Source organism: Ursus americanus, chromosome 2 (assembly GCF_024610735.1).
Source record: "Ursus americanus isolate L20-20 chromosome 2, mUrsAme1.1.p, whole genome shotgun sequence".
NCBI lineage: Eukaryota > Metazoa > Chordata > Mammalia > Carnivora > Ursidae > Ursus > Ursus americanus.
The window spans coordinates 23,387,224-23,406,339 of NC_142128.1; the positions used below are offsets into that span (position 1 = coordinate 23,387,224).

The window sequence follows — 19,116 nt, forward strand, 5'->3', positions numbered from 1 at the left end:
ATTAATTTAGCCTGGAGATTACATAATAAGAAAGCTTCTTGGATGCAGTACAAAAATTAAAAATGGGGAAGCATGAAAGCAAGAGACAGACTGGAAATATCTGGATAGCTGAAGTTGCAGAAGGAGAGAAAGAAAGAAACAGGAAAAATATTTGAAGAAATCATAAGTGAAAATGATCCAGAACCAATTAAAGATACCAAATGAGAAATTGAAGAATGTCAACACATTCCAAGCAGGACAAAATTTTAAAAGATTCATATCTAAATATTTCATATTGAAGCTTATGTAAAACAAAGGCAAAATTTAAAAGGCAGCTACAGAGAAAAGAGATTATCTATAAAGAAATATCAAACTGGGTTAATTTCTCAGAAGTAGTGATGGAAACTAGGTGATAATGAAACAACAGCTCAATTTGCTAAAGAAAAGTAATGGCAAACTTCAAATTCTATACGCAGTGAAAATATCTTTTGTCAATGACGGTAAATAAGAGGCATTTACAGGTAAAAACAAAACATGAATAAGAAAGTTTGCCCGAGGGGCGCCTGGGTGGCACAGCGGTTGGGCGTCTGCCTTCGGCTCGGGGCGTGATCCTGGCGTTACAGGATCGAGCCCCACGTCAGGCTCCTCTGCTGGGAGCCTGCTTCTTCCTCTCCCACTCCCCCCTGCTTGTGTTCCCTCTCTCGCTGGCTGTCTCTCTCTCTGTCAGGTAAATAAATAAAATCTTAAAAAAAAAAAAAAAAAAAGAAAGTTTGCCCGTGAGTTTTAGATTGAGATTCTGCAATTGCCATTTCTATTGTGTGCTGAGGACAGGTCCTAGCCATTGCAATAAGGTAAGGAAAAAAAGCATAGGGTTGGAAAGGAAAATAAACCCTCATTATCTGCAGCAGTCATGATTTAAAAGTAAACCTTCCAGTATAATTTATAGATAAATGTTGGAATTAAGAGAATTTAGTAATTTTGTTGAATACAAGTTCAATATTTATAAATCAATTGCACTGGGTGGCTCAGTTGGTTAAGCATCAGGTTCTTGATTTCAGCTCAGGTCATGATCTCAGAGTCCTGGGATCCAGCTCCAGGTTGGGCTCTTCACTCAGTGTGGAGTCTGCTTCTCTCCCTCTCTCTTTGATACTCCCCTTGCTCACACATGCTCTCTAAAATAAACAAATCTTTTTTAAAAAATCAGTTGTGAAAGATGGCGGAGGAGTAGGGGACTCCATTTCAACCAGTCCCCTGAATTTAGCTGGATATCTACCAAACCATTCTGAACCCACGAAATCAGCCTGAGATGTAAAAATATATATCTGGATCTCTACAAGCAGAAAAACACCACCTGTCCCAAGGTATGAAAGGTGGAGGCGTGATTCTGCAGGCAGAGGAAGATAAACAGAAGGGGGAGGGAACCTCTATAAGCTGGCCCTGGAAATTGATATAATACCTGCGTGCGAAAGTGTCCTGTGCTGGGGGACACAGAGATAACTCACAGAGCCCTAATGGCTGGCCAGGAAGGGCTTTATAATAGGATAACAGTGCTTAAACAGGATCCAGGAGCTGCAGGGGCACACGGGAACCCAGGCCGCTCACGGGACCGCTCCCAAGAGCTGGGAACACTTGTGCAAACCCAGGACTGCTTGCGCTTTTAGAAGCACAAAGGGCAGAGAGGCAGGGCTCCTGGGTTAACTGCTGAGAAGGTCCTGAGGGTGTGCATCCCCAACCCACCTCCTCTTCCACAAACCCTCAGTTTGTTTCCCAGAGTCCAGAGTCTCTCCTGGTTTCTCTCCCTCTCTGATTTCTTCCATTCAGTTTTCCCTCTCTTCCCCTGTGGTCTTCTGTGCTATTCCATATGTTCCACATATGTGTGAAACCATATGATAATTGTCATTCTCTGATTGACTTATTTCACTTAGCATAATCCCCTCCAGTTCCATCCACGTCGATGCAAATGAGGGTATTCATCCTTCTGCTGGCTGAGTAATATTCCATTGTATATTGAACCACATCTTCTTTATCCATTCATCTGGTGAGGCACATCTCAGCTCCTTCCACAGTTTGGCTATTGTGGACATTGCTGCTATGAACATTGGGGTGCATGTGCCCCTTCTTTTCACTACATCTGTATCTTTGGGGTAAATACCCAGTAGTGCAATTGCTGGGTCATAGGGTAGCTCTATTTTTAACATCCTGAGGAACCTCCATACTGTCTTCCAAAGTGGGCTGTACTAGCTTGCATTCCCACCAATAGTGTGAGAGGGTTCCCCTTTCTCCACATCCTCACCATCACTTGTTTCCTGTCTTGTTAATTTTTGCCATTCTAACTGGTGTAAGGTGGTATCTCATTGTGCTTTTGATTTGTATTTCCCTGATGGCTAGTGATGTTGAACATTTTTTCATGTGTCTTTTAGTCATTTGTACATCTTCTTTGGAGAAGTGTCTGTTCATATCTTCTGCGCATTTTTTGACTGAATTATTTGTTTTTTGGATGTTGAGTTTGAGAAGTTCTTTATAGATCTTGGATACCAGCCCTTTATCTGTAATGTCATTTTCAAATATCTTCTCCCATTCCGTGGGTTGCCTCTTAATTTTCTTGACTGTTTCCTTTGCTGTGCAGAAGCTTTTTATCTTGATGAAGCCCCAAAAGTTCATTTTTGCTTTTGTTTCCCTTGCCTTTAGAGACATGTCTTAAAATAAGTCAAGTTGCTGTGGCCAATGTTGAAGAGATTACCGCCTATGTCCTTCTCTAGGATTTTGATGGATTTTTGTCTCACATTGAGGTCTTTCATCCATTTTGAGCTTATTTTTGTGTTTGGTGTAAGAAAGTAGTCCAGTTTCATTCTTTTGCATGTAGCTGTCCAATTTTCCCAGCACCATTTATTGAAGAGACTGTCTTTTTTCCATTGGATATTTTTTTCTGCTTTGTCAAAGATTAGTTGACTATAGAATTGAGGGTCCATTTTTGGGCTCTCTATTCTGTTCCATTGGTCTGTGTGTCTGTTTGTTTTTGTGACAGTACCATGCCATCTTAGTGATCACAGCTTTGTAATATAGCATGAAGTCAGCATTGTGATGCCCCAGCTTTGGTTTTCTTTTTCATCAATCCCCTGGTGATTTGGGGTCTTTTCTGGTTACATACAAATTTTAGGATTGTTTGTTCCAGCTCTGTGAAAAATGTCGATGGTATTTTGATAGGGATTGCACTGAATGTGTAGTTTGCTCTGGGCAGCAGAGACATTTTCGCAATGTTTATTCTTCTAATCCATGAGCATGGAATGTTTTTCCATCTCTTTGTGTCTTCCTCCATTTCTTTTATAAGTGTTCTGTAGTTTCTAGAGTATAGGTCCTTTACCTCTTTGTTTAGGTTTATTCCTAGGTATCTGATGGGTTTGGGTGCAATTGTAAATGGGATCGATGCCTTCATTCCTCTTTCTTCAGTCACATTGTTAGCGTATAGAAGTGCAGCTGATTTCCGTGCACTGATTTTGTATCCTGCCACATTGCTGAATTGCTATATAAGCTCTAATAATTTGGGGGTGGAGTCTTTTGGGTTTTCCACATGGAGTATCACATCATCTGCAAAGAGTGAGAGTTTGACTTTTTCTTTGCCAATTTGGATGCCTTTTATTTCTTTTTGTTGTCTGGTTGCTGAGGCTAGGACTTCTAGTACTATGTTGAATAGCAGTGATGAGAGTGGGCATCCCTGTCATGTTCCTGACCTTAGGGAAAACCTCTGTTATTCCCCATTGAGAATGATATTCGCAATGGGCTTTTCATAGATGGATTTTATGATATCGAGGTATGTTCCCTCTATCCCTGTATTTTGAGGAGTTTTAACCAGGAAAGGATGCTGTACTGTATGGTGAGTAACATAACATAATAAAAAATTATTTAAAAAAGGGCACATGAAAACAAACAAACAAACAAAAAGGAAAGGATGCTGTATTTTGTCAAATGTTTTTTCTCCATCAATTGAGAGGATCCTATGGTTCTTGTCTCTTCTCTTGTTAATATGATCACATTGATTGATTTGTGAATGTTGAACCACCCTTGTATCACAGGAATAAACCCCACCTGGTTGTGGTGAATAATTCTTTTAATGTACCGTTGGATCCTATTGGCTAGGAGATTGTTGAGTATTTTGGCATCCATGTTCATCAGGGATATTGGTCTGTAATTCTCCTTTTTGATGGGGTCTTTCCCCGGTTTTGCGATCAGGGTAATGCTGGCCTCATAGATTGAGTTTGGAAGTTTTTCTTCCATTTCAATTTTTTGAAACAACTTCGTAGAATAGGTATGATTTCTTCTTTAAATGTTTGGAAAAATTCGCCTTGAATGCCATCTGGCTCTGGACTCTTGTTTTTTGGGAGGTTTTTAATTACTGTTTCAATTTCCTTGCTGGCTATTGGTCTGTTCAGATTGTCTAGTTCTTCCTATTTCACTCTTGGTAGTTTATAGTTTCCAGGAATGCATCCATTTCTTCCAGATTGCCTAGTTTGTTGGGATATAGCTGCTGGTAATAAGTCCCAATAATTTCCTCTATTACCTTGGTATTGGTCGTGATTTCTCCTCTTTCATTCATGTCTTTCAATAGCTACTCTCAACATGAAAGGGCTGAATGCTCCCATCAAATGGCACAGGGTTTCAGACTGGATAAAAAAGCAGGACCCATCCATATGCTGGCTACAAGAGACACATTTTGAACCTATAGACACCTCCAGATTGAAAGTGACGGGATGGAGAACAATTTATCATGCCAACGGACCTCAAAAGAAAGCTGGGGCAGCAATTCTCATATTAGACAAATTAGATTTTAAACCAAAGACTGTAGTAAGATATGTAGAGGGACACTATATCAAACTTAAAGGGTCTATCCAACAAGAAAATCTAATAATTGTAAATATCTATGCCCCCAACATGGGAACAGCCAACTACATACACCACCTCTTAACCAAAAGAAAGACTCATATTGCTAATAATACATTAATTGTAGGAGACTTCAACACTCCACTCTCAGCAATAGACAGATCATCTAAGCAGATCAACAAAGAAACAAGAGCTTTGAAGGACACGTTGGACTAAATGGACTTTGTAGATATATACAGAACATTCCATCCTAAAACAATAGAATATTCATTCTTCTCAAGTGCACACAGAACTTTCTCCAGAATAGATCACATACTGGGTCACAAATCAGGTCTCAACAGATACCAAAATATTGAAATTGTTCCCTGCATATTTTCACACCACAATGCATGGAAAATGGAACTCAACCACAAGGAAAAATTTGGGAAGAATGCAAACACTTGGAGGTTAAAAAGCATCTTGCTAAAGAATGAATGGCTCAACCAGGAAATTAAAGAGAACTTAAACAGTTCATGCAAACCAATGAAAATGAAAACACATCAGTTCAGAACCTATGGGATACTGCAAAGGTGGTCCTTAGAGGGAAATACATAGCCCTCAAGCCTCTCTCAAAAAATTAGAAAAATCTGGGGCGCCTGGGTGGCTCAGTTGTTAAGCATCGGCCTTCGGCTCAGGGCATGATCCCAGGGTCCTGGGATCAAGCCCCGCATCAGGCTCCCTGCTCCGCTGGGAGCCTGCTTCTTCCTCTCCAACTCCCCCTGCTTGTGTTCCCTCTCTCGCTGGCTGTCTCTCTCTCCGTCAAATAAATAAATAAATAAAATATTTTTTTAAAATCAGAAAAATCCCAAATGCACAAGCTAACCTTACACCTAAAGGATCTGGAGAAAGAACAACAAATAAAGCCTAAACCAAGCAGGAGAAGAGAAATGATAAAGATTAGAACAGAAATCAATGAAATAGAAACTAGAACAGTAGAACAGATCAACAAAATTAGAAGCTTGTTCTTTGAAAGAATTAATAAGATTGATAAATCTCTGGCCAGACTTATCCAAAAGAAAAGAGAAAGGACCCAAATTAATAAAATCATTAGTTTTTTAAGATTCCACATATAAGTAAAATCACATGGTATTTGTCTTTCTCTGTCTGACTTACTTTACTTAGTATAATGCCATCTAGGCCCATCCATGTTGTTGCAAATGGCAAGATATCATTTTTTATTATGGCTAAATGATATTCCATTGTATATACCACATCTTCTTTATCCCTTCATCTATCAACAGACACTTAGGATGCCTCCATATCTTGGCTACTGTAAATAATTGTACAAAAAAAATAGGGGTGCATGTATCTTTATGAATTAGTGTTTTTGTTTTCTTTGGGTAAATAAGCAGCAGTGAAATTTCCAGATTGTATGGTATTTCTATTTTTAATTTTCTGAGGAACCTCCATACTGCCTGCTGGGAATTTTGGAATCTCTGATCCCAAAAACCATCTGAAAGAACCCATTCATCTCCTTTCATCATACATCACTTCTTCCTCTATTTCAATTTTTTCCCTTCTAGTATAAATGTGGTTCAAGTTGTTTAATATATAAAATGTCTCCTGTCTCATCCTCACAACTTTGGGTGAATTCTAATGTTTCCCTTTGCTTCAAAGCTAACTTTCTTTAAAGTATAACCCAAATTCTTGGCTTCACCTCTGTTACTAGAATACTGTTCATCCTAGAGCATGCAGGTTCCCACAGCCCCATCTTCCTCATGTCATGACAATGTGCCGTGAACTAAAGAGGAAAGGAATGCACCATTTAGGCTCCCATTACTACCACTCAAGTGACCATAGTACAATAGTTCTTGCTAACTGCATCAGTGAAGTTCTAGTTGTTAAATCCAATACACCATTTTCAGGCTTTACATTGCCTGAGATTTCCTGGAATCTGATGCCATTCACAATTTTCCTCTTGAATTTTTCTTTCCACTTAGCTTTCCCCAAGGTTATGCACTCTCTCCCAGTTGGCACATGCACCCAATGGCTGGCTGATTCAGGGATACAAAAGATGGCTATGTTGCCTTGATTTGGGACCATTCTGAAAGGCCATCCTGTTCCAGAGCTCTAAGGTGCATGAAGACCTCAGTTACAAGCAAACTGCATTTGTAAATGAACTGCATCTTCTGCCCAGTCTTCCTTACAGCACCTTGTCTGGCATATGTTAGATGTACTCTTGAGAGAACTTGCCTTTTACTCTAGCAGTTTCAAAGAACACAAAAGATAATCTTGTCTTGATTCTATTCTTGTTGCCTCTCTCTCTTCCAAAATTTAATTCTCTCTCCAGAATCTACTGAGTCAACAGTATCAATATCAATGTCTACCATGTTTGCCATCTATTTTCTTCAGTGCCTGCCTATTACCTGTACCCCCAAGGTATCAAGCTTCTCATATCTTAGATTGTAATAGTGTCTTACCTTTTGAAGACTTTTAGTGATGCTAACATGCTCAATGAACACATCCCCAGAGGTAACAGTCTCTTCACCCGTCAAAATTTTGAAGGTAGTAGTTTTTCCAGCTCCATTGAATCCAAGCAATCCAAAGCACTCTCCCCTTTGGATTGTAACAGAGATATTTTTCACAGCCAGAATGACTGGATACTTAAAATATATCTAAAAAAATCCAGAAAATACAATGTAGTAAAGAGTATTTGAAGATCAAATAAATAAATACCTCAGACCCCTATGGACCACGACTTCAGACAGTTTCACAAGAACTCTGCTATTACACTGGAAAAATACACATAGATTCTGAAGAACCACAGTGTGCCCTGGACACCAATGACATACTCTTGGGGATAAGTGAAGCCAGCCTATATTGGCCAGTGAATGATGTTACCTTTGTGAGTTCCTTAATAAGCACTGTGGAATCTAGGAACTCCTGAGGCTGCCCCAGGATTCTCTGTCTTTCATTTTGTACATCCTCATCATCAGATTCTCCAGATAGTTCCTTGGACACTTTTTCCTACATTTTCAAAACAAGAATTATAAAAGTGAATGCTCTTTAGGTGTCTAGTCTACAGTGGGTGGTTTCATGAAAGCTAAGCTAGGGGATAATCTCAAAGACATTAAAATATAAGATTTTAGTCATTCCATAAAGTATCTGAATATTACTCAGCATCATGTACAACTTGACTAAGTTTTGAATAATAAATAGTTCGTCAGAAGAATGATGGTGGAGACCAGAGGAGAAGAAAAAGTCATTCAACATAGTAGAAAGAGTGTGAATTAACATGCTACAATGTGTACTTTAAATCTTTAGAATTTTAAGAATTTTAAATCTTTATTTTTTAAGTTTTTATTTAAATTCCAGTTAGTTATGTACAGTGTAATATTAGTTGTAGGTGTACAAGATAGTGATTCAGTATTTCCATTCAACACCTGGTGCTCATCACAAGTGTACTCCTTAATCCCTACCACCTATTTTACCCACCCCCTCACCCACCTCCCCTCTGATAACCATCAGTTTGTTCTCTATAGTTCAGAGTCTTTTTCTTGGTTTGCGTCTTTCTCTCTTTTCTTCTCTCTGTTCATTCATTTTGTTTTTTAAATTCCACATATGAGTGAAATCATGCTATTTGTTTAAAAGAATATAAAGCATTCAGGGAAATGGCTTTTATCACTTGGATCTTTAAGAAGGAAATCATCCCAAGATGGTAGGGAAACTCTAAAAAACAGTCATGAATACATAATAATAACTTTTTTCGTCAATCAATCAGGAATAGAAGCCAAGAAAATCAGCAAGGTTTAACAAGATTTTTCCTAAGAAACTCATTGGCATATATTTTCAAGATAAATATTACAAGATAAATGCTCTTTATTACTCCTGACTAGACCAAATAACTTTAGAAAACTGATTTCAAGATGGTAGAACAGAAAATAGGCATAATTTTAAAGATTGTTTTTTTTTTAATTTTTTTTTTTAAGATTTTATTTATTTGACAGAGATAGAGACAGCCAGCGAGAGAGGGAACACAAGCAGGGGGAGTGGGAGAGGAAGAAGCAGGCTCATAGCAGAAGAGCCTGATGTGGGGCTCGATCCCAGATCGCCGGGATCACGCCCTGAGCCGAAGGCAGACGCTTAACCACTGTGCCACCCAGGCGCCCCTTAAAGATTGTTCTGTCCAATCAGTTCAGAACAGATTGATTTTTATTTCCTCAAATTAAAAAATTAGGATTACATAGTGTTGTCTTTTTTCCAGAATTGGATACCTCAGGAAAAACTACAGCTGCAACTGAGATCAATCAAGTGTGACTTATTATAATTACAGTATGTTAAACACTGAAAGGCTAAAGAATACTTTCTTTTATAAAAGAAACTGTCTTTATTTGAAATAGTATAGGGAAATTAAAGCTTAAGATCCTCTCAAAACAATGGAAGTTTTTGTGTAAAGCAATAAAGAAATGACCGGTAGCTTCATTAGAAATATAAATTAACTATAGGCTACCTACTTTACTAGAAAGAACCAGGGAAAGAGACAGCTATGAAGAGCTCTACTGGAGTGAAACTCATCTTTAACACTGATCTCAAACTACTTCTGCAAAGAGGCTCAAATTTAATGGTTCCCTCAATGGAGCAATTTATGTATTATGGCATTGATGAAAGAAATACAAAAATCAGCTAGCAGTTAGTGAAGCTTAACTTGGGTGTGGACATGGAAAGAGACAAAGAGAGACCTTCAAACCACTGTCATTCCAGGGTTACTACCCCCATGCCCAGGTCTGCATCTTCTGAAGAACAATACCAGAGGCTTCACACTACAAGGAAAATAGACTTCACAGAAACATCCCAGCCAGTTACTTAAACAAACTAGCAAACAACAAAAATTTCCTGGGAAAGGACAATACTCACAGAACCAATACATATTTAAAATATCCAGAGTTCAGAAAAAAAATTGTTATAAAAGAAACAAGAAACTGTGTCCCACACACAGGAAAAAAAGTAAGCAAGAGTAACTGCCTGTGCCGGTCATTAAATGACCGGATGTCTGATATAATAGACAAAGACTTCAAAGTAGTCATTATAACTATTTTCAAAATAAAGGAAATCATGCTTGAAGGAGTAAAGGGAGGTATGATGACAATGTTGTATCAAATAAGGATTACCAGTAACAAGATAGAAATTATAAAAGAAAGGATCCAACAGAAGTTCTGGAGTTGAAAAGTATAATAACTAAAATGAAAAAATCACTAGAAGGGTTCAATAACAAGCTTGAACTGGCAGAAAAAAAGAATTAGAAAACTTAAATAGATACAAAGGGAGTGTGAAACCTGAAGAATGGAGAGAAAAACAATCAAGAAAAATGAACAAAGCTTCAGAGAAATGTGGGATACCATTTAGTGCATCAATGTATGCATAATGGGAATGTCAAATGGAAAAAAGAGAAGTAAGCAGAAAAATACTTAAAGAAATGGCTGGAACTTCCCAGGTTTCATGAAAAACATTAATATACACATCCATAGCTTAGTGAATACCAAGTATGATAAACACAAATAGATCTGTACAGACAGAAAAAATGCTGAATGCCAAAGGCAGGGAGAAAATCTTGAAATCAATGAGAGATAAACACTTATCACTTATATTTCCAATAAGAGTAACACCTGACTTTTTACAAAAAACAATGGAGAGTGATATCAGCGTGCTGGTGGATTAGGAGACCCCAGTGCTTACTGTCCACCCCCCCCATCAATGATTTAACAAATATCCACAGAGAAAATAACCCTGGAGACCTCTGGAGTACAGTTAAAGAGGATGCAGCAACCTGGTGGAGTAGAAAATCCAGGGATGCCCATATAGAAAAGTAGAAGATGCATTTTACCCACATCAACCCATTCCTCAACTTAGCACAGCTTGGTACCAAAAAGAATCTCTTTGTTCACAATTTCTCTTCTTGAGAGAAAAGTAGAGCACGAAGATCCCAGCAGCCATTGTCATTAAGGACAAGAGCATCCCGCACTGTTGCTAGAGACACTAAAGCCTTTGCTGCCAAAGACCCTTGCAATCTTCAGTAATGCTAAACTCAGCTAATGGAACAGACCAGAGTTTATTCCACTGTTCACCCCAACACCCTGAGCCAGAGATGTTGTTGTACCCCACTGAAACCAGAGCCAGAGATGCACTCCACCCCGCCCCCAGTGCCCTCACACCCATATGTAGGTAAAGGTCTTTCCCCACCTAAGCCAGTCTATACAGTCTGGAAGAGGCGGCTGTTCCTACAAATGCACAGACATATATACAGGGCTACAAGGAACACACAAAAAATCAAGGAACACCAAAAAAAATTTGAATACAAAACATGACACCACTAGAGGAACACAATGAATTTCATATAACTTATCCCAAAGAAATGTAGATTTTAAAATTACCTGACAAAATAATTCAAAATAATTGTTATAAAGAAGTTCAGTGAGCTATAAGAGAACACAAACAGACAATTTAATGAAATTAGGAAGACAACATATGAACAAAAGAGAAGCTCAAAAGGAGATAAAATCATAAGAAAGAGAACTAATGAATTCAGTAAAGTTGCAGTTTACAAAATCAATGTACAAAAATCTGTTGCATTTCTGTGCACTAATAATGACCCATCAGAAAGAGAAATTAAGAAAACAATCCCATTTACAGCTGCATTATAAAGAATAAAATACCTAGGAATAAATATAACCATGGAAGTGAAATTCTTGTACACTGAGAAGTATAAGACAATGAAAGAAATTAAAAAAGACACAAAGGAAAAGATATTCTGTGCAAATGGATGGAAGAGTTTATATTATTACAACCAAGAGATTCAGCTAATCAATTAGTAGTGGAGATGCAAATGAATCATAAAAATACTGCTAATCCAAAAGAAGACATGAAAAGAGAAAAAATAAAGTATAGATGCGAAAGAAAATAAAAAGCAAGATCATAAATTTAAACCCAACCATATAAATAATTACATTAGGAATAGTCTCAATTCTATTAATATGTAGAGATTGTCAGATTGAATAAAAAGCAAAATAAACTATGCTATCTATAAGAAACTCACTTCAAAAATAATATACACAGGTTAAATGTCAAATGATAAAAAAGATATACCATAAAAAATGTATACATGAAAAGATTGGCAGAGTAACATCAGACAGAGTATATTATAAAACAAGGAATATCACCAGAGATTTTTTAAAGAGCAATTACATATATGACAAGGGTTAAATTCATCAAGAGGATATAAAAATCCTAAGTGCATGTGCACCTAATATTTTAGACTCTAAATAGTTAAGGCCAAAACCAAAAAATAAAAGTAAATAAATAAATAAGGAGGAGAAATAGGCAAATCCACTGACATGCTAAGAGTCTTTAACACTAATCTCTTGACAATAGGTACAACAGGTTGATGGAAAAAACAGTAAGAATATAGAAAAATTGAACAACATTATTAAACAACTTTACCTAGTTAACTGTTAAGGAACACTGCATCCAAAAAGAGCAGAATATGCCTTCTTTCAAATACAGAAGGGACATTCATCAAGATAGGGCATATTTTGGGCCATGAAATTTATGAATAAAGAAGAATATGTAGTACAGCAATAATAAAAAAAATTAGAAAAAAATTAGAAATCAACAGAACTATATAAAATTTTGAAATATTTGGAAATTAAACAACACTCTTTACAAATAACTCATGCATCAAAAAAGGAATCACAAAAGACATTAGAATATGTCTTGAAGAGAATGAAATGAAAACATGATATTTCAAAATTTATGAGATGTACCAAAAGCAGTGTTTAGAGAGATTTTTATATCATTAAATATTTATATTAAAAAGAATGAAGTTTTCAAAAAAGAATAAAGTATCAGTGGTCCAAACTTCTACCAGAAGAAACTAGAAATAAAAGTCAAATAATACAAGTAAATCCCTAATAAGCAGAAAGATATAATAATGACAAGAGTGAACTCAGTGATATTGGAAATAGAAATAATAGAAGAAAAAAATCAATGAAACCAAAGGTGGGTTATTTAAAATATCCACAAAATTCAATAACCTTTAGTTTAATTGACCAATAAAAAAATAAACAAATTACCAATATGAAGAAAGAATAATGGGACATTACCATAGATACTCTGAACCTCAGAAGAATACTAGGGGAGTAAACCTAAGAGCTCCTTGCAAAGGAAAATTTCTGACATGATGAAAATATTCTATATTTCGAGTATGATGAGATTGTAATGGTTTCACACCTATAAATATTTGTAAAAATTCAAACATGGTAAAACTTAGATGATTAACTTTGAAATTAAAGAAATCATGTCCTAAGAAAAAGAATACTGAAATACACAATATGATATATGTTGGTGAAGTTATAAAAACTTATGGGCAAAGGAGAAAAAAAACCCCAACATATTGCCATATAGACAAGGAAAAAAAATAAGTTGTGAAGAAATGAGGAGTTGGGAGGTTGCTGAGACTCTGACAGTCTGTGTAGACCACCCCAAGCTAGGATTCATCTTTACCACATTTAATTTTATTAAAATAAAAATAAAAATAAAGATTTAACTTTCAAAGTTAAAAATTCTCCATTTTAAAATATGACTGGAATTATTCCTTTGTTTTCACCAACTCATAAAGAGTGCCAAATGCTAACACAAGGATAGGGTATGGGTCAAAATATAATCTTTTTAAAAAAAGATTTTATTTATTTATTTTAGAGAGAGAGAGCGAATAGGGGGAGGAGCAAAGAGAGAGGGACAAGCAGACTCCGCACTGAGTGCAGAGCCCAATGAGGGGCTCAATCCCATGACACTGAGACCATGACCTGAGCCAAAATCAAGAGTTGGATGCTTAACTGACTGAACCCCCCAGGCACCCCTAAAATATAATCTTTATTGGTAAACAGAAATTGGAAAAAACACCCCTGCTATTTAACAGCTATTTAACAGCAACTCTAATTATATGAATGTTATATAAATGTTATAAGAATTGACTCATGGGAGATCTGTACTCTGAAAACTATAAGACATTGATGAAAAATTAAAGATGACACAAAAATGGAAAGACATTCCATGCTCATTAATTGGAAGAACAAATAATTGTTTAACTGTCTATTGTACCCAAAGCAATCTACACATTTAATGCAATCCCTATCAATTACCAACAGAACTAGAAAAAATAATCCCAATATTTTACGGAACCATAAAGATCCTGAGTAGTCAAAACAATCTTGAAAATGAAATGAAACAAGACTGGAGATCACAATTCCAGACTTTAAGTTATATTACAAAGCTGTGCTAATCAAAACAATATGGTACTGGAACAAAAACAGACACATAGATCAATAGAACAGAAGAGAAAACCCAGAAATAAAGCCACAGTTATATGGTCAACGAATCTTCAACAAAGGAGGAAAGAATATACAATGGGAAAAAGTCTCTTCAACAAATGGTGTAGGGAAAACTGCAGAGCAACATGAAAAAGAATGAAACTGGACCACTTTCTTATACCATACACAAAAATAAATATAAAATGGATTACAGATTTAAATGTGAGACCTGAAACCATAAAATTCCTAGAAGAGAGCACAGGCAGTAATTTCTTTGACATTGGCCACAGCAAGATTTTTCTAGATATGTCTCCTGAGACAAGGGAAATAAAAGTAAAAATATTTAACTCTTGGGACTAAATAAAAATAAAAAGCTTTTGTGCAGTGAAGGAAACAATCAACAAAGCTAAAAGGCAACCTATGAAATGGGAGAAGATATTTGCAAATGACATATTCAATAAAGGGTTAGTATCCAAAATATATAAAGAACTTATACAACTCAACACCCAAAAACAAATAATCCAATTACAAAATGAGCAGAAGACATGAACAGACATTTTTTTGAAAGAAGACAGTCAGATGGCCAACAGACACATGAAAAGATGCCAACGTCATTCATCATCAGGAAAATGCAAATCAAAAGAAGAGAAGGAGAGAAAAAGAGATTCCCAGATACACAAAAAACTAAAGGAGTTCATGACTGCTAAACCAACCCTGCAAGAAATATTAAAGGGGACTTTAAAGAGTGGAAAGGAAAGACAGAAAATGACAGTATGAAGGTAGGAAACACAAAAGCAGTAAAAATGAGTATTTCTGTAAAAATTCAGTCAAAGAATTCATGAAATAAAAGGAAATGAAATATGACACCACATACATAAAATGTAGGGAGGAAAGGGGAAAAGAATGGGTTCAAACTTAAACAACCATAAACTCAATAGACTGCTATATGCAGAAGAGGATATATAAAAGCCTAACAGTAACCACAAATCAAAAACCACAAATAAACATGTGAAGAATGACAAGTTGGGAGTTTGTGATTATTCTTTTCAAGTGCACACAGAATAGATTACATATTAGCCTACACAACAAGTCTCAACAAATCCAAGGAGATAAATGTCATTCCATGCATCTTTTCTGATCACAATGGTATGAAATTAGAAGTGAGCCAAGAGAAAATCTCCAAAAAGCACAAATATATGGAGATTAAGTAACATGCTACTAAGCAATGAATGGGTCAACCAGGAAATAAAAGAAGAAACAAAACAAAACAAAAAAACATGGAACAAATGAAAATGAAAACATACTGGTCCAAAATCTCTGGACTGCAGCAAAAGTGGTTCTAAGAGGGAAGTTTATAGCAAAACAGGCATACCTCAAGAAGCAAGAAAAATTTCAAATAAACACCTAAGCTTACACCTAGAGAAACTAGAAAAAGAACGCCAAATGAAGCCTAAGATGGCAGAAGGAAGGAAATAATAAAGATTAGAGCAGAAATAAATGATATAGAAACTAAAAAAACACAATAGAACACATCAATGAAACCAGAACCTGTTTTCTTGAAAAAAAAAACAATAAAATTGATAAACCTCTAGTCAGACTTATCAAGAAAAAAAAAGGACTCAAATAAATAAAATCACAAATGCCAGAGTAGAAATAACAACCAATACGACAGAAACACAAACAATCATAAGAGAATATTATGAAAAACTGTATGCCAACACTGGTAACCTAGAAGAAATAGGTAAATTCCTAGAAACATACAAACTACCAAAACTGAAACAAGAAGAAATAGAAAACTTGAACAGACTGATAGGCAGCAATGAAATTGGAGTCAGTAATCACAAACTCCCAACAAACAAAAGTCCAGGATCAGATGGCTTCACAGGCAAATGCTACCAAACATTTAAAGAAGAGTTAATCCCTATTCTCCTCAAACTTTTCCAAAAAATAGAAAAGGAAGGAGAAGTTCCAAATTCATTATACGAGACAAGCATTATCCTGATACCAAAACCAGATAACGATGCCACTAAAATGACAACTACAGGCAAGGATGTCCACTATCACCACTTGTATTCAACATAGTACTGGAAGTCCTAGCTATACAAAAATCAATAAAAGGCATTCAAATTGGTTAGGAAGAAGAAAAACGTTCACTATTTGCGGATGACATGATACTATATAGAAAACCCAAATGACCACCAAAAAACTTCTAGAACTGATACACAAATTCAGTAAAGCTGCAGGATACAAGATCAACCCACAGTTATATGGTCAATTAGTCTTTGACAAAGCAGGAAAGATTATCCAATGGGAAAAGTACAGTCTCTTCAACAAATGGTGTTGGGAAAACTGGACAGCAACATGCAAAAGGAAGAAGCTGGGCCACTTTCTTTCACTGTACACACAAAATAAATTTGAAATGGATTAAAGACCTAAATGTGAGACCTGAAACCATGGAAATTCTAGAAGAGAACACAGTCAGTAACCTCTTTGTCATCAGCCATAGCAACTTTTCTCGAGATATGTTTTCTTTAGACAAGGGAAACAAAAGCAAAAATAAACTATTGGGACTACATCAAAGTAAAAAGCTTCTGCATAGTGAAGGAAACAGTCAAAACTAAAAGACAACATACTGAATGGGAGAAGATATTTGCAAATGACATATAGAATAAAGGGTTAGTATCCAAAATATGTAAAGATGTTATACAACTCAACACCCAGAAAACAAATAATCCAATTAAAAAATGGACAGAAAACATGTACAGACATTTTTTCCAAAGAAGACATCCAGATGGCTAACAGACACATGAAAAGATGCTCAATATCACTCATCATCAGGGAAATGAAGATCAAAACTACAATGAGATATCACCTCATGCCTGTCACAATGGCTAAAATCAACAGAACAAGAAACAACAGCTGTTGGCTAGTATATGGAGAAAAAGGACCACTGAATACTGTTGGTGAGAATGGAAACTGGTACAGCCACTGTGGAAAACAGTATGGAGGTTCCTCAAAATGCTAAAAATAGCAATTGCACTTCGGGTATTTGCCCAAAGAATACAAGAACATTGATTCAAAGACACACATGCACCACTGTGGTTATTGTAGTATTATTTACAATGGCCAAATTATGGAGAGTCCAAATGTCCATGAATGGATAAAGAAGAAGTGATATATACATATACCTACCTATATATAGGTATATGTGTGTGTGTGTGTGTGTGTGTGTGTGTGTGTGTATTACTCAGCCATAAAGATGGAATCTTGCCATTTGCAACAATATGGATGGAGCTAGAGAGAATAATGCTAAGTATAATAAGTCAGAGAAAGATAAATACCATATGATTTCATTCATATGTGGAATTTAAGAAACAAGACAAAGAAAAAAAGAGAAAGAGGCAAACCAAGAAGCTGACAATCTTAACTATAGAGAACAAACTGGTGGTTACCAGAAAGGAGGTGGATGGGGGGGGATGAATGAAGTAGGGGAGAGGATTAAGAGTACACTTATCATGATGAGCACTCAGTAATGCAAAGAATTTTTGAATCACTATATTGTACCCCTGAAACTAATATAACACTATGTTAACTATACTGGAATTAAAATAAAAAACTTAATAAAAATAAATAAGTTATAAACATATGTACAGGAAAAGTGCAGTAAAATGAATTGTTAGATATTCATTATTTTATCGAATACAGCAATAAATGAACAAGTATTTGAAATAAAAAGAATAAAATTATGGGAAATGACAATGTCATTCCCTGACCTATCCTAAGTAAAGAACTGTGGATTGATTTATGTTGGATGATACTCTTTTTAGTGGCATTATGTACAGCTGTTAGTACAGTTTGAAGTGAACAAGTTTAGGAGAGATGTGCTGCTATAAGACTGAGGCTAATAAGTCGGCTTCAATTCTGCCTTCTGAATCTCATGTGAACTTCTTTCCTTACCAACTCTAAATTGGGATAATACAGGGAAGAGGATTCTGGCAAATAAGGTTCTGGCTTAGCAAAGTTGGCATCATGCCTTGGTACATCATAGTCAAACTGTTGGAAACCAAAGATAATGATAAACTCTTAAAAACAGCCAAAGAAAAGCAATGCATTACATACAGGAGAAAACAATTTAAATGACTGGTGTCTTCTCATTTGAATTAAAAGAAGCCAGAAGATAGTGAAATGACATTGTAGAGTGCCAAGAAAAAACCCAAAGATCAACCTAGTCTTCTAAAGAAAGCAAAAAACACTACAAGAATGAAGGTAAATAAAAATATTCTCAGATAAAACAAGACTAACATAGGTTTTCTCTAGTTCTTAACTAAAATAAATCCTTCAGTAAGTTTTCAGTCTAAAGGAAAGCTGTAGCAGAGAGAAATTCATGTATTCAGAAAAGAAAGAATAGCACCAGAGATGCTATTGAAATACAAATACTTTGAAATACACAATGTATTAAAGCAAAATATAATATTTTTCATGGTTAATAACATAATGTCATATATAGATGTAAGACATACACTAACTACAGCATTAAAAAAATGAGGGATATAAATGGATATTTACAGCTTCACATTTACTACATTTTACAATATTAACTCTAAAAAGACTATGAAAAATTAACTATATATTTTGTAAACCTTGCATTGACCACTAAAGATAAATATAAAAGTATTGCTTGAGTGAATTGAAAAATTAAAATGGAATTCCAATAGAGTTAATTAATCCAAGTTAAGGCAGAAATGTGAAAAGGGTGAAACAAAAAACTGAAGGTACAAACAGAAGACAATATATGTGGTAGGTAGATGGAAATACCAATTTATCAATGAAGGACTAAATGCTCAAATGGAAAAGTCAGAGATTATCAGAATGGTTAAAAAGTTAGAATCCAATTACATGCTGTTTACAGTGAGCCACTTTA

At 35.8% G+C, this 19,116-nt stretch overlaps 1 protein-coding gene across 1 annotated transcript in view; it reads right to left on the minus strand.

Moving 5' to 3' along the window:
- Nucleotides 1-19,116, minus strand: part of LOC123778839 (phospholipid-transporting ATPase ABCA3-like) — a 144,981-nt gene that overhangs the window by 19,230 nt on the left and 106,635 nt on the right. Inside the window, exons 24-25 of the mRNA XM_087865578.1 lie at nucleotides 7,735-7,860; nucleotides 7,314-7,508 (exon numbers count right to left, since the gene is read on the minus strand). Coding sequence (XP_087721704.1) covers nucleotides 7,314-7,508; nucleotides 7,735-7,860 — 321 coding nt within the window. The remainder of the gene's footprint in view (nucleotides 1-7,313; nucleotides 7,509-7,734; nucleotides 7,861-19,116) is intronic.